Raw genomic sequence first — 21742 nt, 5'->3', positions numbered from 1 at the left:
ACGATCCTTGGGGGTCATCTGTATTAACGAGTAAATTCTTTCTGCTTTCTGCTTCATATATCATTTGCCTAAGCACCAGTCACTGTCGAGGTATAATGCACGAATCAAGTTAAACATGCAAGTTCAATATGACAGTCTTTGGTAAAGGCCAGAGCTTTTAGTGCATTTGTGCCGTAACCAGAGGTCTGCTGTCAGTTTCTTGGTGCAAACTGTGGTCATATCTGACAAGACAGAAGGTCAAAGTGAATGTTTCATACTGAGGGCTACTGTCGGATATATATAGAGCTCAGTATCCAGGTCTTTTACATAACCCGCTGCTTTGATGACATCCCCACAGTGTCTGAAAGAGAAAACCAGGCACATTTAACCACAGTGTGGCTCTTTTTTACTAGAGCTTGTGGTGTTCTCTCACCGTCATTCTCTTCTTCACAGAGGCAAAAGGCAAGTGTCATAGCAGCACTTTTACTGCCCTTTAGTGTTTTGACATGTTCAGTTGAAAGCTTGCGCTCGTAATAATGATTTCGAGTGATGCGCTATGTCAGCGTTCAGAGCGAAACGACTAATTACACAGCTACTGAGGTTAAAGACACTGCAGCTATTGGAGTGAAACACTTGACAAGATCACATGCATACATTACAAATGTAGCGTAACCAAAATCTTAAGTGTTATCAGCTCACTAGACAGTGACTAGAGTTTTTTTCCCTCCTCCACACTAGTGTAAAGCTGCTAATTGCCAGAATCTAAATGAGATTTCTGAAGTTTAGTTTATTCCTACTCATGTTACAGCCTTTATAACACCAGCAGCTGAAAAACTGACCTGAACCATGCAGTTTTTCACAACTCTGGCGATGTCCTCTCTCCACTCAGACACCCCGGGGTTCAGCTCATCCAAATTAGATGAAAATGCCAACACGTGTGAGCGGAAATAATCTGAAATATAGGCAGAAATCTTCTTACTTCATGAAAAATAAACTCTTTAAACAATTATCCACTTCACACACTTCAAATAACCCTTACACTGACTGGCAAAAGTGTCGTTTCTTGCATATATTTTTTGGTCTGGTGACCTTCTTATTTCATTTTAGAATACATTGTTTATTCCTGTGCATGCATCATTAGCTGCAGCTAAATCCTCAACTTTGTTTATTAGCTGCTACAAGAAAAGACAGTCGGAGTGCCAGTGATAAAATGTATTGATTGTACTACTGGCAGAATGTAAAATGAACTGCTTCACACTGGAGATCTGCTATAGCGCTAAGTGTTTTATTAGATTCAAAGAGCAGCCCCAGGACTCCTCAAAAATTGGTATTTTCATTAAAATTTACATCTTTTTAAATGTTAGTAAACAATTTATATCAAAAAGAAAATAAATAGAAATTCTGTGCAGAGTTTCTGCTGTCTTTGTCTGTGTTACATGTATTTTTATTGTTTATGGTGAGGGTGGCACAGAGGTGCAGTGGTTAACACTGCTGTTTAGCAAGAAGGGCCTCGGTTTGAATCCACTGTGTGTCTGTGTGGTGTTTGCATGTTTGCCTTTTGCCTCCATAGGTACACTCCAGGTATAATTTCCCCCCACAGCTCATGACATGCATGTTGATTGGAAATTCTTTGTAAAATTGGCCACAGGTGTGAGTGTGAATGGTTGGTCCTCTCTGTGTTAGCTTTGCGATATTCTGGTGGCCTGTCCAGGTTACACCCTGCCTTTCACCCTGTGATGGCTGGGATAGGCTCGAAACTTTAATTGGATAAGCAGAAGAAAATGCATGCATTTAAAGTTGAGTGATGGGTCCTGTTCATGTGCCAGTTCCATATGTGGTACAATTAACTTTGCAAACTAGCATAAAAAGTGAACGAAATTTAAAGAAATGCTCTGTCATTATTTATAATTACCTTCATTTATACTAGAAAAAAATAGCAGTGTCCTGGCCAAGAAAGACAACAGTGCAATCATAAGTTGCATAATTTAGTAGCACATACACATTCAAAACTATACACACATTGTTAATTGCAAGCAATAAAAATAAAAATAAAACACAGAAACAACCAAAATTCATAAAGTTGATTGTCTGTAAAAAATGAATATCTTTGTAAAAGTAATTGTAATTCCAGAAACAACAGGCAAAACATCTGGAGCCTGAAGTAAATGCCCCCAAGTCATTAAAAATAGAAGTTCATTAAGTAAGAACAGTTCTTACTTAATGAACTGGTCTCACTTGCTTACCCAGGCTTAAACTTGGATCATAGAAACACTGCAGCAATGCTTTTATGTTTTCTGGCACATCTCATAACCCCTACAGAGCTTTCACATGATCAAAACTGTAGTTACTAAACTAAACAATTTCTACTGCAACACAGCCAGCGTCCTTCACTCATGAATGGCACGAGATGTGGCTGAAAGAAGCATCACTGAACCCTTTTTTTTGTGCTGTCAGAAGCCATAAAGTTTTCAAGTTATTCACTCTCAATTTCTAGAGGCAAAACAATTATCGAATGGCTACTTAAGTGCATTAGGTGAAGAAAATGATGGTAACATAAAAAAGATACATACCATAAACTGATACCCTCTTTTGATCTTGATGGACAGTGTTGCCCACTGAAGCCTGAACAGTAACAGTGTGAGTTCCCTCCTTGGAGAAAGTGAAGGGCATTGCGCCACTGAGGGTCACAACAGGCTAAAAAGGCATAGAGGCATGAGATGAGATGAAACTGTCTACTATCTATCATGCTGCTCAGTAAACAGGCGGCATGGTTTAGTAGGAGAAAGTATGGCTTACCTCCGTTTTGTTATCAAACCACCAGTAATAAGTGACTGTTCCCACATCACTGGGCTGTAGCACTGTGGTAAGGTTTACTGCTTTGTTCTTGATGACCACTGACGGAGCAGAAAGCTGGACCTGCTCGAGTTGACCTTTAGAGGGAAAATACAGAAACTCCAAAGTCGTACCTTTTGTTAAAATGCGTAAACGTAAAGCTTTCATGGTGCTCCAAATTTCAAGAGAAACCACGTATTTGATTACACAGTATTCTGGCACAACAATGGCGGCCTGGAACACATTGACAGGCAGGATGGAGCTGAATGCGCTTCAGGAGTGGTTTGACAAGTGTCTGCAGATGTTTTGATGTTTTTGCACCCATGAAAGTGCCACTATTGGAATCTGTTATAATGAGGTAAATTCAAGCTGACCAGTGGCGCTCTTTTCTGTCAACAAGGAGACAACAAACAGCTGTCTTTCACACCCACGCTGGATGAATGACACTCAAAGCTTTTTTTCTTTTTTTTTCGGTGAAGTCTTACTTTAATGAGCCGATCTGAACCCGCAGAAGGAGCGTGAGTGCATTTTCAAACCACTTTTTCACTCTAAAGGTTCAAAAGTCCAAGTGTTTTGATCTATTTGAAGGCTGGTGCAAAGTTAGCTGTATTATATACGTGTATATTCCAGCTCCATATTTTTATTTTTGGACATGGCTTTGCATGATTCAGATTTCAAAATAATCCTCATTTATCTTACACTGGGCCATGGTGTAGACCCTCAAGCTGTTTTAGCTCCCTTTAAGCCAACTTTCGTCTGATGTAAACAATTAACAGAAGGTTTGAACAGCAGGTGGGTGGGGCATCTGTGAGCTAGAGCTGTATTGCCTGAGCTGATTGTATTAAAGATGTCACTGACATCATACAACACCAAGATCAGAAAAAAACTGTGTGAATCATGTGAACTTTTAAGGTTTAATATGAGCATTGCATTATGAATGATGCCTATAAATCTAGCATGGAAGTGGAAGTGTATGCATTATATGATTTTGTATGCTTTAGCAGGAGCTTATCCAGGACAAGTTACTTTTTTTCCACTCACAGGAGACATGGAGGTAGAGCACGATCCTTTCAAAGCCCAGAGCGTTGTTTGCTGTAGCAGAAACTTGGTAGATGCCAACTTTACTGTAGATATGCTTGACCCCGTCGTCGATGGAGCTTATATTCACATAGGATATAGCGGTTCCATCACCAAAGTCCACTGTTATACTTGTCATGGAGCCAAGACCCTTGCAAAAGAAAAGAAAATACTGTCACTCACGCTGTAACCTTGGTTGTTTGTCAGCATTCTCGCTGACACACAACCGTGTGCTTTTTCTCTAATATCTACTGGAATGAGGTCATGCTGTAAATCATGTCACAGCATATTTATTTGATGTGCTGCTGCTCGGTCCTCTGTGATATGTTCATGACAGCATCTTGGTATACAGTACACCAATAAAAGAGCATGCACCCTAAAAGCTTCACCCTATAATGTAAAGTACATGGGTTTTTTTTTTTCTTAAGTGAACTCAGCACCTCTTCCAGAAACACCAAGAAGGTGACATTCTTTCCCAAAGTTGCTACCAGCGTTCCCTCATTGGTGAAGAGCTGGAGGCCCTTGGGAGCCTGACTGGGACACTTTTGTCGTCTGGGGCTGTACTTTAACAGGTTTCCCTCGGTGCAGTTGTTAGACAAAGCTCTGTGATATCTAGAATTCGTAAAAGAAAAGAGAGGACTTCTAAAATAAAGGACTGTCAGACACGGCATGAGCATAAAAGCAGGCACAACCCATGAAGACAGTGGATACGACTGTTTGTCATATTTAACTGCTGTATTAGGTGAGTTTAATTAGCCTGTTATGAATAGATATTAATGCAAACAGATTTATTACTGGATATTTTTTTAATCATATTTCCCACATATGTTGGCTGGTTTAGTCTTGTTTAATGACTAGTTTTTAAGCAGCATGTGACGTGATGTTCAGTGTGGTGGGAAGCCTGTGCTATACAGCTGGCTTATTTTGGCTGACAGTTAAATAGTGGCAATAAATATAAGCAAGCCTCGCTCTTAATCTGAAGTAAGAAAATCAGAGGTTTGATCTTTTTAATTACCTAAACTCCACACACGTCTCTTTCAAGCATGTTTTCCATCTGTTTTTAACCTTGGAAATTACATTGTATGAAAACTACTATTTTAACACAACAACTGGTGATTCATGAAGGCTGATTTGAAACTAACTAAAAACATTTGTGCATCTGCTGCTTGTTTTTCTGGCATCATTTCAATCTGGTTCTACCAGAAATCTCATCCTGTGAAAACTGCCACCAAGTGCTAGCTCGGTGGGGGATATTTGATCTCTCTACTATTGATGGTCTTTACTGTGCAATGTAAACTGCATTGACAAATAAAACTGAATTAAATCAAAAACATAATGAACAAGTGACTCAAGCATACCCTGTGGTGTTGAGAAAGCTGTCCCCTGCGATGCAGTCTCTAGATGTTGCTGAATGAACAAACCAGAAAGCTGGAGCACAGGTGCCATCGATCTGCCTCTCGAACCCATAGTCGCTGTTTCAGTAGGGAAAAAGACACTATTATCAAGATTACGGATCGTTTATTTATATATTAAAAAAATACCCAAACCCCACACCAAAAAATAAAAATAAAAAAATCAATAACTACATGCATCCTTCAAACAGAAATGTTCTGGGCTAGAGAAAAGTCCCCACAGCAAAGCAGTATTTGAAGTTTTGATGTTTTTGGGGGGGTTGCATCAAATTTCTGAGGCAGCAAAAGCATTGTCTGTGTTAACACAAACACACAATTATAATACCTCTGCAAAGTATTCATCAGTAAGACTGATCTGTCAGAAATCTTTCATCATGATCAGGGAAACACTCTCTCAGGAGCCAGAAGTCATCTAGTAATAAAGTGGTGTTAAGCTTGTGTTATATTAGTTTGTGCTGCTCAATCAGCACCGGTTAGATGAGAAAGATAAAAGAAAGGATGAGACAGTCTGAAGTGATAAACAAGTATCGAAGCAATACTTGTTAGACATACAGAAGTAGCTAATAATAGAGTGTAGAGTGAACCACTACTGCTATTCATTATGGAAATCTATTCAAGGGCACTTGAATCATGCAGCAATGAACCTGCTTTCATGTGATTGCGAAGGCTGGGCACCCACATTTTTCTTTATCTCGTGATCATGTGGTGTTTAAACTTTTTATAATTGAGATTTTTCATACTTTTGCGATGCATATTATCATAAATATAAGTTTGGGTAACACCGTGTGGTAAAAGTGACATGATAAATGAACTGCACAATATACTAGGAAGCAGAAAAACATCTGTGTTCGTGAAACTTTTTTTTATTATTATTATTACCAAGTTATGTCCTAAATTTACAAAAGAACATGACTGAAATAGGAATAACAAGTAGTGAATTATAAAATAGATCTTTTCAAATACTGTTCTTGTTGTGCCTTAGGTTTACTTCACAGACTCTGCCTCTGGAGATTGATAAAGTGTTGTGCATTGGATTTAATGAAGTGAAAAGAGTGTAGCTGCAGAGAAGAGAACTCACCACTCAAAATCCGCCTCTGTGCACAGGCAGGAATCTGACATCTGGGAAATATACTGATCTCTGGCCTTGACACATCGAACGTTTGCTTTCAGTTTTTGGAAGATTCTCTTCATTCCCATGATGCACACTTCACCCTGTGATTAATAATGCATCATAAACATTTCAGAAATTCTTTTTTTTGTTTCTTTTTTACCATCTTGCTTTTATTGTGCAGCTAAATCAAAGTGATTCTCTTGGCTTTAATCAATGGATGAATCTTCGCGTTATCATTAGTCAAATAGCAGAAAGACCGCCTTACCTCATTGTGCAACTGCCACGTCAGATAGTCGTCAGATGTGCACCGCTGTTGGAAAATGGACCGGAAGTCGATCTTGACGAGTTGCCACTCAGATCGATGACTGAAGTGACCGAATATTCTACACAAAAAAGTCAGAAAAGCCAGAAAATTAATCAAATGCGGGGTAGATTTGAGAAGAAATATGTGAAAAACCTGTAACTCCACTGATAATAATAATAATAATAATAATAATAACAATACACTGACTCTAACCCATGTTCTGCAGGAGCAGAGAAACCCTTCTTCTACATCTTGGCTGACGAAACCCAAAATCCATATCAAATAAAATCAAGAATATTGTGAACTCTTCTAAGTCTTCATCTGGGTAAAATATAATTAGCAAGGACGGTAATTAACTAAAATGAAACACATTGAGTCTTCATGGTTCCTTCAAATCTTACGTCATTATAAGGGTGTCCTCTCCAGGCTCCCCCAGCACCCCATCAACATAGAGCGGAGAGGAGGTGAAGCTATATTTGTCCCAGTTTCTGCCCTCATCAAAACTCAGCCTGAGGGAGAGAACAATGGTTGGATCACAGACAGACCAGCCACAAATAGAGCTGAATTCTGTATGAAAAGCATCAGAGGGGAAGCAACCCCCCCCCCCCCCCCCCCCCCCCCCCAAACTCCCTTGTTTTGAAGATTGAATACAGTCTCTAAAAAGATGTGGTGCGTCCTTGGAGAGCCTTACCATATGTGTCTAATTGGCAGAGGTGTGTGTCGGATGGCCACCAGAGATCCTCCTTGATTCAGGAAAAACACACTGTACTCTTCCTGAAAAACCTGCAGACATAATCAGCTCCACTTCATAACTCCAGAGAAAAATTCAAGTCTGCACAAAGTACAAGAACATGCATGTTCACACCTATACAACGAACAAGCAGGAACACACAAGAGTCTCAGCTGTGTGAATAAAGGAAAGCATCAAGCGAGCGTTGCTCTTATTGTTGATATTTTTTTCAGACTTAAGCCAATGGCAAAAAGTCTAAATGCTCCTTTTGTTTTATTTGTTTTAAAGATCAGATATGCACAAGGCTGGCTGTCAAACTTCACGCCTTTGTTTTTTTTTGTTTTGTAGGGTTTTTTTTGAAAATGTGACTGCAGCAACAGCAGCTGAAAACTGAGGAATAAAAGTTGGCAATGAAAGCTCAGATTCCCTGTTTTGTTCTCTTCTTCTTTGTTCAGATAATAGCTCACTAAAGTCATATGTTTTAAAACTTTTGTTCCGTATTACACTCAGTGAATAGTCATGGGGAAGACGTCACTGGTTTCTTGAATGGATAAAAAGACTCAAAAGGAAAACCTGATTATACTCAACAGAGTAATACATTCAGAAAGCACTACCTATCGAGATGAAGACATTGTACAGGTACTAATATCACAAAATGTACCCATAGCCCTAATCTAACAGTTAATGTAATGTACCTCTCTCCAGGTGTTCCCAGCATCAGATGTGATGAAGATGCTGACATTAGCGTTGGTCAGCTCAGGTCCAACCACGCCTGAATACAAAAGATTTTTAATCTCAATTATTTTAAGCATGTCACGTTTTCAGATCCGATCGTTAATTCAGAACCAACAAAAAAGTGCTTTTGTTAGTCGTTCCACTAAAGAACATGCAACAGATGTGCAGGACAAACAGATTTCCTTTTATATTCTAAATTGTTGTCAGCTAAGAAAGACAGAGCTGGAATTGCATCTAAAAAAAAAACAGATGTGACTGTGTGCTGAAGGATGTGAGCAAAGACCAGCATTAAGGCAGAGCGTAAACAACAGTATGGATGTGCAAAATAATCAAATATCGTCTCACCTGATGCTATTATGATTCCTGGAGCTGAGTCTTTGCTGACAATGTTTCCCGAGGTGTAAGGATTCTCTGATACGTGAAGGTGCAGGTGCAACGAACAGTATGGCTGCGAAACGCGAAGGACATTAGTTTTCCAAATCAAAATGAAACGTTAATATAGATCAGATCTATGCGCAGGAGATGATGTGAAGATTTGATTGTTATATACATGAGTAACTCAAAGCCCATATTTGGGCTTTTGTCTGTTGTAAAAAGACACAACAAGCATCAAAAATAATTACAACAACTAAAAAAAAACATTTTAGTTGCAGCTGTAGCCCAGTGGAATCAAAGCTTATGAAGCAATATGAGTCCCAACTAATGCTATTTCACATAGTGAGTAATGCTTAGTAAATATTGTCTTATTACAGTTTCCAAAATTAGTGGAAAATGGCTAGAGATAGAGATGCAGCAGTAGAGATAAATCTCTTACGAGTGTACGCTTGGTAGATTAAAAGGCAGTTTGGACGACAGAAAGTGTTTGTGGGACCTTTTTGGATTAAGTGCCTCTTTAGATTTAATTTATGGGCCTAGAATCTCTCTAAATTAAAAAAAAGTTTTAATTTTCCTTTAATTTGTCGTTGACTAAGTCTGCCACTTATGCTTGTGCTCCTTATCTTTTATGATTTGACTTTACCTACCCTGGTGGAATAAGAAACAATGTGAAGCTTTGTACTGATTTATTTTTTTTAAAAGAAAAGAAAGAAAAATAAAGCAAAAATGCAATAATGTGCTGCATTTTAGCACACAAACAAAAAGCTATCCAAAAATCTATGGTACAGAGCAATACAGTAAAGTCTGGTTTTCAAAGCATGCTGGGATGCTATGCAAAACGTGAATAAAAATAAAATCCAGTGATTTTTAAATCATTTAATCACCACATGTTTAAAGCTAGAACTTGATGATTAAATCATCTTCATAATATTATAATAACATGTGACTGACATGGAAAAGCAGGAAAATGTCAGGAAACACCAAAGGTTAGGCAGCAAGTAAAATGTCTATGTTGCACATTCAGTACTACAGAAATAATACTAAAACTTATATTGAATTTACAGAATTTACTCATGTCGTAGTTCCATCATCCAGTGTTTTACACCCTATTCGTTGCCACTGCTGCTAACATCTTGTTGCATGAATAATATAAGCCTCTACGGGACACAGACACACTCTAAAATTCAACATCTGAGTGCAAAACTGGAGTTTTTAAAGGGGATTAATGTAAAGAGTGGCCTGAAAGTGCATCACAATTTTTCGTTCGTGATTTACGATGATCAAGTGCTCATGCCTGCAGTCATTCCCCAGTCCCGTATAGATTTGTGCAAATGTTGCACCCCTACTGCGTACGCAGTGCTGTAGTAATACTGTCTAGAGAGAGTGCGTACATACATGTTTGACTTCATCTAAGTTCTGTGCCAGGAACTGAGCAACACATAAGACGAAAATATGAACCTAGTACTCAGAGCAGTCTGGAGCCTGAGCTTTGGCTCATAGGGATTACATTTACACGTTTGAGTATGACTTAAAATAAGGAAAGGTATGGTATGTTCCCTTTACTTGTAGTAATATGTATTGAATATAAATGAATACTGGAAGGTAAACCTAATCATAACAGGTCTCTTCACTTACTGCCACATTCAGAACTGCGTTGCTATGGCACATAGTTATCAGCAGACTTTGACCATGGTCTAGCATGATTCACTGCGGTATTTTTGCAAGCAGATAATGGAAATCCAAATAACCAAATGTACCTCTTGTCAGTGGCCCACTTACTTGTTCACAATAGACCTTGTTTCCTTGGAGATCGGTTGCTGGAGCCTGAAGAAGACGCCAGTCTCTCCCCTTGTTGTATGTGATATAAGTTTTCACTTGGTTCTCGACAACTTTATTTGACAGGAACACCCCTTTAATCCCGGCAACCTGAGAACATGAGAGAAGGAGAGCAGTGGGGGGAAAAGTAACAAAAAAGGGAGGAAAAAAATAACCGTAAATTATTCAAACTTAAGTAAAGCTGAAAACCTAGTTTGGAAAGGAAGAGATGTCTGAAAGTGATAGTTTTTCCTGACATGGAGCACTATTTTGGACCATCTGTAGGACTCTGCAAAATCAAAACAACATATGGCACAGCCCTGAGATATGTCTTCTTCTTTGTATTTATGTGCAGAGAGATGCAGACTCTCACCTGCAGCTATCACTTGAGCTCACATTTCTCTTTCATTTCCACAAATCTTTGTCAAAGTATGAATGACCATTTAATATCTTCTACTGGTCACTGCAGCTAAGTGTTTCTGGGCAGAGAGCAGCATAACTACTGCTGATGGCTATCTTAGCTTTCAACAACATGATGCTTTTACTGCTGGCTAAGGATGAGGATAATCTAGGCTGATGTATACATGTGCAGCTGCTGCAACCTCGTAGTAGATCTGTCAGCACAGATATAATATGTTCAGGGCACTAGTTAAAGCCAGTATTCTGCACTGTGCCAATGCACCATCACTGACTGTGTTTTCGAAATGTGTATATGAATGATACCTTATCTAATGACTAAACCTGTTAAATGATTTCTTGTGAAACTGTAATGTTGCATGAAAAAGATGATAAAGCAGCCATAGAGTAGATATGAGAGAAGCACCCAGATGCTGCAGAATGAATGCAGTGTAACATCTGTTTCATTATAGAAGGGGCATCTAAAACATCTCAGTGCACTTAAGGAAAACACAGCAGAAAATCCACAAGAACTCTTATGAAAGTTTTTGTCCATCTGTTGGTGCTTTACTTGTCAGAGTCTGTTATGTTGCTCAAGAAAGATCCCAAACCAGTGATTTGACTTTTGTATGGTACTCTTAGAGACACATAGTGTCTCCGTTAGCGCTCCCCATGTTGCCATCAGAGTCCTCTTATAGTCAACAGTTTCAGTATATGGGTAAAAAAAAATTCAAGTGTTTTTCTGATTATTCATCTAAAAAAAATTCATTCCTAAGCAGCATCAAGTTAATGTTATTTCATGTAATTTTTTATCATTTTTTAAGGACACAAATACAGTCCCAAATTAGAAAACAAATTAAAGAAATCTAACTCGGTGTCAGGGTCCTGGGACTGGGCGACCCAGGATCCCTGGGCAGTCATGGACCTGTGTATTATTATTATGTATTTTTGGTGTCGTTTCTCCTTCTCTGTGCTGTGTTAGTCTGTGTCCCACTCATATGTTTAGGCGAGGTATGGGTGTGTATGTCTGCGGGTGTGCCTGGAGGATGGAGCTCGGCCACCTGCAGGCCTGAGGGGTGTGGCCCTGACACCCGAAGCCACACACCTGCCGCTGATCAGGGCTCGTCGGGGGAGCTACTTAGGAGAGTCTTGGAGCTCCCACCGACGCGGGATCATTGAGTTATCTTACCAAGTCAGTGTGTGTTAGCGTAGGTCTGTGCTGTGCGTATATGCCCGCCGAGGGTTAGTGTTGACGGCTGCGTCTCTGGTTTCCCTACAGGAGGAGGAGTGGTCCGGAGAGGCAGCACGCACGGGGGTGCGGAAACACAACAGCGGGGAGCACGAGCACAGATATCGGAGGGAAGCACGCACACGGGGTTCGAGGGAGCAACGGGGAGTTATTGTTTTTACAGCCTTTTCACTGTAAATAAAGAGCACTGTTTGCATCGCAGAGTCTGCGTTTTGGGTCCTCCTTTCCCCACATCCCCACGGTCTGCCAGCCAGACCGTGACAGAATGATCCCACCACTTATGGACCCAGCGGTCTCCGAGGAGAGGCTCAGGAGGGAAATTATGGACAAAGTGTACCGCATGTGTGACTTATGGTGGGAGAAGCCTGCGGAAGGTTTGCGTCACGCCGTGGAGAGGCGGCTGCAGGAGATGCTTTTTAAATTCCCCTGGCTGGTGGACTCCCTTAATGCGGTGGTCCTGGACTTCCTACTTTCCACCCTCCACCTCCACTCTCCTCCTCAGGCTGCCCACCAGCTCGGACAGCTGGTGGATTCACTGCCTGAGACGCCGGCCCCGACGCCGACACGGAAACGACGTTCGCGCCGCCAGCGTTCCTCACCGCAGCTAAATCCACAGACATCTCAACAGCCGGCTGTGGTGAGTCATATGGACAATTCATCGTCACTCACCTCAACTGTTTACTCTGGGGCTATGTTTATACGGTCAGCTGCCCAGCCGGTAGCCAAAGCGCAGCCCGCGGCCCAGCTGGTCACGGTACCTCAGCCTATCGCCCGGCTAGTGATCCAGCCGTCACCTGCTGAATCATCCCCCGCGACATCTACCTCACCGCTTACCGTTTCATCCTGTTCACCATCCACATCACACGCTCAGCCATCTTCTCCACCAGCAGCAGCCTCCATTCCACTGCCCACTCCAGCGGCCTTGTCCGGAGAGAGCGACCTCACCCGCGTCCAACGCCTGATGGACTGGGTAACTCACACCACCAACACAAGGGCAAGAGTGGTGGGGTTAAACGCCATCGAGGCAATCCTGGAGGGAAACCCCTACCTCGGCCAGCTCAAGGGAGTTTCCGCCTGCCTTTGCACCCTGCGTAAAGCCCGGGGGGTAGTGCAAGCTCGGGAAACCTCAGACTTCGTCCAGCTGCAGCAGGAGCTCAGCATGCCCGAGCAGGAGCTCAGCGAGCCGGAGGAGCCCGCACCGTCAGCTGAGGCGCTCAGCGAGCCGGAGGAGCTCGGCATGCCCGAGCAGGAGCTCAGTGAGCCGGAGGAGCCCGCACCGCCAGCTGAGGAGCTCAGCGAGCAGGAGGAGCTCGGCATGCCCGAGCAGGAGCTCAGTGAGCCGGAGGAGCCCGCATCGCCAGCTGTGGAGCTCAGCATGCCCGAGCAGGAGCTCAGCGAGCCGGAGGAGCCCGCACCGTCAGCTGAGGCGCTCAGCGAGCCGGAGGAGCTCGGCATGCCCGAGCAGGAGCTCAGTGAGCCGGAGGAGCCCGCACCGCCAGCTGTGGAGCTCAGCATGCCCGAGCAGGAGCTCAGCGAGCCGGAGGAGCCCGCACCGCCAGCTGAGGAGCTCAGCGAGCCGGAGGAGCCCGCACCGCCAGCTGAGGAGCTCAGCGAGCCGGAGGAGCCCGCACCGCCAGCTGAGGAGCTCAGCGAGCCGGAGGAGCTCGGCATGCCCGAGCAGGAGCTCAGTGAGCCGGAGGAGCCCGCATCGCCAGCTGTGGAGCTCAGCATGCCCGAGCAGGAGCTCGGCGAGCCGGAGGAGCCCGCTCTGCCAGCTGAGGAGCTCAGCGAGCCGGAGGAGGAGCTCTCGCTGCCGGCCGAGGAGGAGCTCTCGCTGCCGGCCGAGGAGGAGCTCTCGCTGCCGGCCGAGGAGGAGCTCTCGCTGCCGGCCGAGGAGATCAGCGGACCGGAGGGACCTCCACGTCTAGCGCGGCCTCCTCGCCATCTACGTCCGGTGCATCCACGTCAGCGATCGGCGCGTCATGGACCTGGTGCCACGCCTCGCTGTTGCTCACCGGAGCAGCGCCGCCGCCACCGGACCCGTGGCAGGCCACCAGAACCGTTCCGCCGCCACCGGACCCGTGGCAGGCCGCCGGAGGAGCAGCGCCGCTGCCACCGGACCCGTGGCAGGCCCCCTGAACTGTTTTGCTGCTGCTGCCGGACCCGGGGCCGTCCGCCGGAGCTGCTACGTCGCCGCCGTTGGGCTCGAGGTAGGCCCCCTGAACTCTTTTGTTATGTTGATGGGCCGCCTGAGACTGTTTTGTGGCGTTTTTTCTTTTTGTTGCTCCGCTGCGGGATGCGCGGTCGGACTCTGGGACTGTGACCTTGGGGGGGTTGTTTTCTTTGGGGGTTTTTGCTTGTTTTGGTTCTGCCCTCCGTCCTGGACCTCCCGCCGCCCGCCCTGGGTTGGTTGTACTGTTTTTGGTTTGTGTTTTTGGGTCGTCGGGAGCCGACCCTTAGAGGGGGGGTACTGTCAGGGTCCTGGGACTGGGCGACCCAGGATCCCTGGGCAGTCATGGACCTGTGTATTATTATTATGTATTTTTGGTGTCGTTTCTCCTTCTCTGTGCTGTGTTAGTCTGTGTCCCACTCATATGTTTAGGCGAGGTATGGGTGTGTATGTCTGCGGGTGTGCCTGGAGGATGGAGCTCGGCCACCTGCAGGCCTGAGGGGTGTGGCCCTGCGGAGGGACTGGCCACACCCGAAGCCACACACCTGCCGCTGATCAGGGCTCGTCGGGGGAGCTACTTAGGAGAGTCTTGGAGCTCCCACCAACGCGGGATCATTGAGTTATCTTACCAAGTCAGTGTGTGTTAGCGTAGGTCTGTGCTGTGCGTATATGCCCGCCGAGGGTTAGTGTTGACGGCTGCGTCTCTGGTTTCCCTACAGGAGGAGGAGTGGTCCGGAGAGGCAGCACGCACGGGGGTGCGGAAACACAACAGCGGGGAGCACGAGCACAGATATCGGAGGGAAGCACGCACACGGGGTTCGAGGGAGCAACGGGGAGTTATTGTTTTTACAGCCTTTTCACTGTAAATAAAGAGCACTGTTTGCATCGCAGAGTCTGCGTTTTGGGTCCTCCTTTCCCCACATCCCCACGGTCTGCCAGCCAGACCGTGACACTCGGTAAATATCTGACATTTTGACTTGATGAATGTGATGAAAGTTTGTGACTTTTTGATTTTCTGTCAAGCAAACCCTCTGTTGGGGCAAGGAACCACATTTGGTAACTTAAATAGACGTTAAAACTGGCTTCACTGTGAGGTTGTGGAACCATATAAACGTCTCCCAGTCAGTCAGCAAACATCAGGCTAATGTATGTGACACATAGTGATAAAAGTGCATTTGAATGCAATGCTCACTGGGATTGCCAGGCTTTTACCGTTGTACCTTTAAAAGCCGGAGAGCAGTCAAATGCTGGAAGTGGAAGCTAAATTGGCTAGTCATTCATATGTATATTAGGTTGTTACCTAGGAACTCTGGAGGGAGGGGAGTGGGGGTGAGTGATTGAGGGGGTGGGGGAGTGGAGTGTTTCAGTTTGCCATCTTAGGGAGAAATCAACACATGTCCTTTGTATGTCCTTTGTTGCTGACATTTATTGATGAAAACAGTGAGATTGTGTCATATATATACCCAGTACAAAAAACACCCAGTGCTCTGATTGGTGCACAATCATAGAGATGATTGTGCACCAACCAAGTTTTGGGTGGCCTGCGACCTAAAATCCAAGTACATTTGCAATGTCTTCCCATATCTTGGCAAGGACCCCAATCGTCCCACTGGGGAGAGACTTTCTGAAAATGTAGTAATGAGGCTGATGGAACCATTCCTAGACAAGGGCAGAAATGTTACCACGGACAATTTCTTCACATCGCTTTCACTTGCGCAAAAACTTCTTGGACGGAAAACCACCATCCTCGGCACAGTCAACAAGATTCGCAGGGAAATTCCTCAATCCACTAGACAGACAGATCGCAATGAATTCACCACTCAGGTATGTTGCAGGTCTTTTGTGGTTCTATGTTTATGTGTTTCATTGTGTGTAAAAGGGCTATGGAAATAACAATTTATCTTATTTCTTAGGTGTTTTCAACCTCTGCTGCCACGCTGACGGCGTATGCGGCCAAACGGAAGAAGACAGTCTATATTCTTAGCAGCATGCACAGCGTGGTTCAGACTGATAACACTACCAAAAGGAAGCCAAACACTGTCACCCTTTACAACAAAACAAAGTGTGGCGTGGATGTGATGGACCAGATGGTTCGGGAGTATACTGTCCGCAAAGGAACACGGCGCTGGCCAGTTGCCGTGTTTTATAACATGATTGACATGGCAGCACTGAATGCACATGTGCTGTATCAAGCATGCACCGGGACGAAGGAAAGACGGGTGGACTTCCTGGTGGAGCTTGCAAGGGAGTTGGCTCGCTCTCATGTAGCTGCGAAGAAGGCAAGAAAAGAACAGTTGCTTCGGACACAACCCTCCACACCGAGCCCTGGAAAAAGGGCCACGTGTCAGGTCAAACACAGATGCAAAAAAAATCAGGCCACTGTGCGATGTGTTCACTGCTACAGGTACACATGTGGTAAATGCAGACGACAGATACCGTGGCAGTGCCAGGATTGTGAGTGATTGCTGAAAATGTTGAAATGTACTCACTCACTTTTTATCATTATTTGTAAATATGTGTACAAATGGTTGGTTTTTTGTACTGTTTTCATCAATAAATGTCAGCAACAAAGGACATACAAAGGACATGTGTTGATTTCTCCCTAAGATGGCAAACTGAAACACTCCACTCCCCCACCCCCTCAATCACTCACCCCCACTCCCCTCCCTCCAGAATTCCTAGGTAACAACCTAATATACATATGAATGACTCCAGCATTTGACTGACTGCTCTCCGGCTTTTAAAGGTAGAAACGCAAAATGATGACTCCGCGGGGGTCTAAGGTAGAAAACCAAAATGACTGCTCTCCGGGGGTCTAAGTGCATCCAATCAGCAGTGGCTGGGAGTATTTCAGACTTTAGTCTTCTACATTATGTATTTCAATAGTTGTTCTAAATGTTGAGATAGGTGTTGTCTCTAGAAATTAGTGGAATTTATGGCTAAAAGTGGTGGCACTATATTTGATCATATTTCCATAAGTCCACTTTGAGACATACACCAGATGCATCTAGAGAGCCATATTTGTGTTATTAAAAAAAACTCTTATAAATATAGGATAGTAGTAGTGAATAATACACTGAATGTTGCCACAAGTTCCTATAACATCATACAGTGATCCAGTGAGACATTTATCCCACTTTTAGTCATTTTCAAGCTGTGAAATGTGTGATTTTGGTTTTTTGATACCCTTATAGTATTTTTATTATACTTCAGTTACATAGTGTTATTATATTTTATTACTGCTAAAATTGATTTAGTAATTCAATGTTTATGAATTATTTAGTTTTCCTTGATTTTCACATGGTTTCATCATGCTATTTATTTTTTTGTTTGTAGTAGAGATATACTTCACTGCTACTGTTTTTCTTCAAAGTGGGCTCAGTATTGACTCAAAAAAATACTGTTTTTTCACTTGAAGTATTCTGTTCGGGCACAACCTGTATTTGTGTGTATATGCATGCTCAGTTCAGTGTATGAACTCAAATGAACTTAGACCTTTGAAGAAAAGTATATATTTTTAGCCACATTTTGCAAATGTTGCCACCTTACAGCAGCCTGTGCCTGTGACTGGACAAGACTCCAGTCAAGAAAATGTTCAGAAAATAAAACGAGGAACCATATATGATACCTTCATTTACCTTAATTTGGAACATAAAATTAAAACCATATACTCCAATAACACTCTGGGGTTAACATTTTGAAGGAGCTCAATTAGTGCTCCATAAAGCATTCTTAAGTAGTAATGCATTAATGTCAACACACACAGACAGACAGACTATAATAAATATATGAAATATATAAAAGGAGAAACTACAAAAAAAGCCACTGCCCTAATATTACAAAACCATGTAGTCAGATAAAAGCACCACCCCTGCAGCACATTCACTGCCTACCTCATAGAGGTCTATCATTATATTTCCCTCAGGACCTCCACTGCTCACAACGTCCTCCAGCATCAGGGTGAAGAATAGCCCTCTGGACTCAGACATGTACAGGTTGTAGGAATCATTCTGGTGCCAGTCCTGAATCGCTGCCACCACCTGGTTATCGTCTGTGCTGATTATCTGTAAGTCCTAAATAAGCAGAATTCATGAGTGGATGCCTCTGTGTGGATTACTTAACTACTCATTTGCCAATATGTTTCTTAGGAAATGGCTTAAAGAACAAGTAAGTGTAAATCCGCTTAGCGATGTGCACAAAGCTGCGAGCTAACAATTTGTCACTTCTTGACATCACTCAGTCTGGGTCTGTAGCAATTAGACCTAAGGCATTTCACGCTGTGCACTAAAAATGAAGCCAAGCTCCTTTTAATTTTACTGAATCTCTTATCCAGCATGGTGCACAAGATGTGCCCTTCCCAGAAAAAATGGTCACAGAATACAAGGCAGGATGGATAGATTTATTGAAACAACACTGCAGGAACTAAATCTCTCCTGTTGTTCTAACACAGTCTCTCAAACTGCTAAGCCACCCTGCTGTGCTTGCAGTAAATGGAAGTCAGTGCATTTTTGTGCAGATGCTAAATTGACATTTTCTGCTTCAGAACATTTTGGGGAGCCCTCGGGAACTCCAGATTTGCTTTAAGTAAATGTAATTTAGGCGAAGTAGATATAGATGAGAAAACTGAAAATCAGTGCAATGCTATTAAATAAACAGAGACATAATTATGCAATCCTATATCATTTTTCAGGAGATTAAAGCACAGAAAACAATTTAATGGATCCGTCAGTAAATAATACTGGAAGCAAACTTGATGAAAGTATTTGGAAATAATCACCCAACTAAAACTTATAATCATAGAACAAAATATCCCAGAGGAATAAATGTTTCATAGTTAAATTAATGTTACTTGTTCTTCTCAATCAAACACTGCATCCTTTCCAGTTACCTTACCTTTGGCAGAGTGTACTTGGGAAGCTTCATCGGGTAGAAAGCATTTCGTTTATAGGACACATAATGGACAGACTGGCCACCTACTGGCACCTACAAAAGCAGAATAGAGTACATTTATCCATAGTAAACATCCATAAACATAAATGAAGACACTAACTGCCCGAAGCTCGGGTCAAATAATTTATGCAGCCATCAACACTCTGGTTTTGTTGCTAATTAGGCTGTTGTGCATCATGCCAGAGTGGCATTGTAGTAATATACAACGCTGCAATTTAATTTTTACCCCATCCCTTCACAGGATAATGGCCCCTTTTAGTTAATGAAAAACATGACTGTACATTAAGACAAGAGTGAACACATTGGTTTTACAGCATTTAATTGTCTTTTAATGAAACCAGACCTCACAATAAAAACCCACCTGGATAAAAACGTATTCATCCTGAACCACAAGGGAATCAGGGATGATAAACCCAGGAAAAGGTTTGCTCTTGTTTCCATCAGAGCAATTCTGAAGTTTACAAGTTATGTACTGCGATCCTGTGGGTAAGCAAGAAATTAGTGCTAAAAAGACAACATAATACAGGAACAAACAACCTTCTGTAGCCCACAGTAAAAGCTTAGCAGTGCCTATGCTCATAGTATTAAGTGAAGCATAGAAGCAAAAATTTGGAAGCCAATATTCTTACTAATAGATAAAGTAGAGAGAGCTGTCCCAGTTTGTTAACATCAGCCAAATGAAGTACTCTCTACAGAGATAGGGCATTAACACACAAGGCCCTTATGGAAGTGCCCCCCTCTCTGCATTGTGGCCAAGAAAGTCGAGCCGAGTGCGCCAAGTCACAGCCCAGCCCTTCAAAAATGAATAAGCTCGACTGTATGAAGACTTCATGTAGCCAGATGGGAAGAAGAATTTCAGCACTGACTACTTTCTTTGTTTCTCACTATAATAATAATATACTTAAATGAAATTATTCATATATATTTATTATATTAAAAAAAACATTGTTAAACTAAATTGTGATAAATCAATTTTTTTTTCTGTGTTGCCAAGGTAACATGTTGTTATTACTCACGCCCATCAGAGACGCTGATCTCCAGATGAATCATTCCTTGTTCTTTGTCCAAGCCCAGTCTGGACCTGTAACATCATGATAAACATTACTTTTTGTTTTATAATCAGTGTCTGTCCCGTGACCCTTAAGAAAAGTGAACGTTTCACATTGTCTGAAGAATTCCTCATTTATTTCTTACTCTGAAGCACATATAAGAGCTACAGGCTGCCTAAAAGCCCACTTTCGTCTGATGTATGGGCTTTGCTGAAGCCTCCTCATGAAAAAGGTGATATTAGCTCTGGGCTCATTGAGCCCCACCTCTTCTCTATAAGCCTACTGTGCTCTGACTGGCCAGCTTTCCGGTGCCTGTAGTGAGTTACCATCCTTTGCTTGTGAGCACTGCCTCCTCCTGTTCCTGGTGAGGAGATTCCAAGAGCAAAATGTAAAAACAGAGATGAACACAAATGTCTTGTTCTTAACTACAAATGGCAATTTCTCCAATCTACTCTCACATGTTCAAATTCAGTCTGGTATATGAGAAGATCTGCAGCAACAAGGACAGCAGCAGGGCATCTATGCTTCAAAACAGACTGGTTAAGCTAATTACCAGCTGACTGTATGATATAACACTGAAGTTTCAATCACAAGCAATATATGGAGAAATCTATATAAAAGAAATCTGTGATAAGCTTACTTAATCTCTATGAAGATGCAGGAAAAAATGTTCATGTCATGTTTGTAGCAATGGGTTTTTTGATTAATCATATTTGATTCTGGCTCTGACATGAATATTAAAAAGTTGTAAATAACAATGTACATTGTTTAGAAGGTTTACAACCTCCAGGCTAGAAAAATGAATCCAACACAAAAGTGTTTAAAAAACTACCGAGGCCACTTGAAGCGAGTCAGTCCCCACAGACTGCTATAGCAAAATGGCAAACTTAGAAGCAATAAAAACCTTGTTTACAGCCTGGCACAGAAAATACATAATACACTGTTTTTTGTCTTTAGAGGTAGTCTCCTCCATCATAACAAATATATACTGGGTCTTTATAACTCATCCTTCTGGATTCTGGACGTGGCTGCTTTGACTGATGTGTGCTGATGCAGCCTGCTGAACACTATAGTCACAGACTCAAGCCCTCCACTGTCTGTTGCTAGTGTCTTCTGGAGCATTTTCATGAAATAACCTGACTGACATTGTGGCTGTGGTAAAGCTTGTGCAAGAAGGTTTAGAAATTTGCCCTTTAGTGTTAAAGAGTTAAATTCTGGTATTTTACTAGTGTGATACAAAACAAATTAGCAGGTACACATGTCTGTCCAGTAAGTTTGTGGTGGTGGTTTGTTAAACTTTTGCTTTCTTCTCTAAATCTGGTCTCTTCTGGGTCCAAAAACTAACACGGCAGCAGCCAAAATGAGGCTTCAAAACACAGAGCACAGAAAACAATGACATGCTGGGTACATCTATCTTTTATACACACATATGTGTATTTGGAAACTCCACGCTGCCAAACAGATGTGATATTGCTCCAAAGCACCTGGAGCTGCCCAGGCTTCCAGTTGGCCAATCAGAAGACAACAGGCTGTCTGAGATGAAGGACTTAAAGAGTTC

General features: G+C 42.8%; 2 protein-coding genes across 2 annotated transcripts in view; one reads left to right on the top strand and one right to left on the bottom strand.

Moving 5' to 3' along the window:
- The window catches only part of LOC146619860 (VPS10 domain-containing receptor SorCS1-like), a 51993-nt gene that overhangs the window by 6550 nt on the left and 23701 nt on the right, over window positions 1-21742 (bottom strand). Inside the window, exons 6-22 of the mRNA XM_085369170.1 lie at window positions 20152-20216; window positions 19497-19615; window positions 19079-19168; window positions 18079-18258; window positions 10335-10481; window positions 8526-8628; window positions 8141-8217; window positions 7407-7498; window positions 7117-7224; window positions 6677-6794; window positions 6379-6512; window positions 5247-5360; window positions 4329-4500; window positions 3853-4039; window positions 2776-2909; window positions 2550-2673; window positions 819-931 (exon numbers count right to left, since the gene is read on the bottom strand). Of these exons, the coding sequence (XP_085225296.1) occupies window positions 819-931; window positions 2550-2673; window positions 2776-2909; window positions 3853-4039; window positions 4329-4500; window positions 5247-5360; window positions 6379-6512; window positions 6677-6794; window positions 7117-7224; window positions 7407-7498; window positions 8141-8217; window positions 8526-8628; window positions 10335-10481; window positions 18079-18258; window positions 19079-19168; window positions 19497-19615; window positions 20152-20216 (2077 nt within the window). The remainder of the gene's footprint in view (window positions 1-818; window positions 932-2549; window positions 2674-2775; window positions 2910-3852; window positions 4040-4328; window positions 4501-5246; window positions 5361-6378; window positions 6513-6676; window positions 6795-7116; window positions 7225-7406; window positions 7499-8140; window positions 8218-8525; window positions 8629-10334; window positions 10482-18078; window positions 18259-19078; window positions 19169-19496; window positions 19616-20151; window positions 20217-21742) is intronic.
- Window positions 12929-14229, top strand: LOC146619861 (uncharacterized). The gene is made up of 2 exons (XM_085369737.1): window positions 12929-13977; window positions 14172-14229. The coding sequence occupies exons 1-2, from the start codon at window positions 12977-12979 to the stop codon at window positions 14227-14229; spliced, it is 1059 nt and encodes a 352-aa protein (XP_085225863.1). The 5' UTR covers window positions 12929-12976.

Source organism: Diplotaxodon limnothrissa, linkage group LG13, assembly GCF_057381915.1.
Source record: "Diplotaxodon limnothrissa isolate DT_005_m linkage group LG13, D_limnothrissa_male_GT1.1, whole genome shotgun sequence".
Classification (NCBI taxonomy): Eukaryota; Metazoa; Chordata; class Actinopteri; order Cichliformes; family Cichlidae; genus Diplotaxodon; species Diplotaxodon limnothrissa.
Note: the sequence above shows the minus strand (reverse complement) of the source record. Positions and strands in the feature narration are given on the sequence as shown.

What these genes read in the sequence shown, in the direction of transcription:
- LOC146619861 (XM_085369737.1), top strand. Translation starts at nt 12,977, where the DNA reads ATGGACTGGGTAACTCACACCACCAACACAAGGGCAAGAGTGGTGGGG. An exon ending in CATCTACGTCCGGTGCATCC is followed by an intron (nt 13,978 to 14,171) that starts ACGTCAGCGATC and finishes TTTGCTGCTGCT; the next exon opens with GCCGGACCCGGGGCCGTCCG.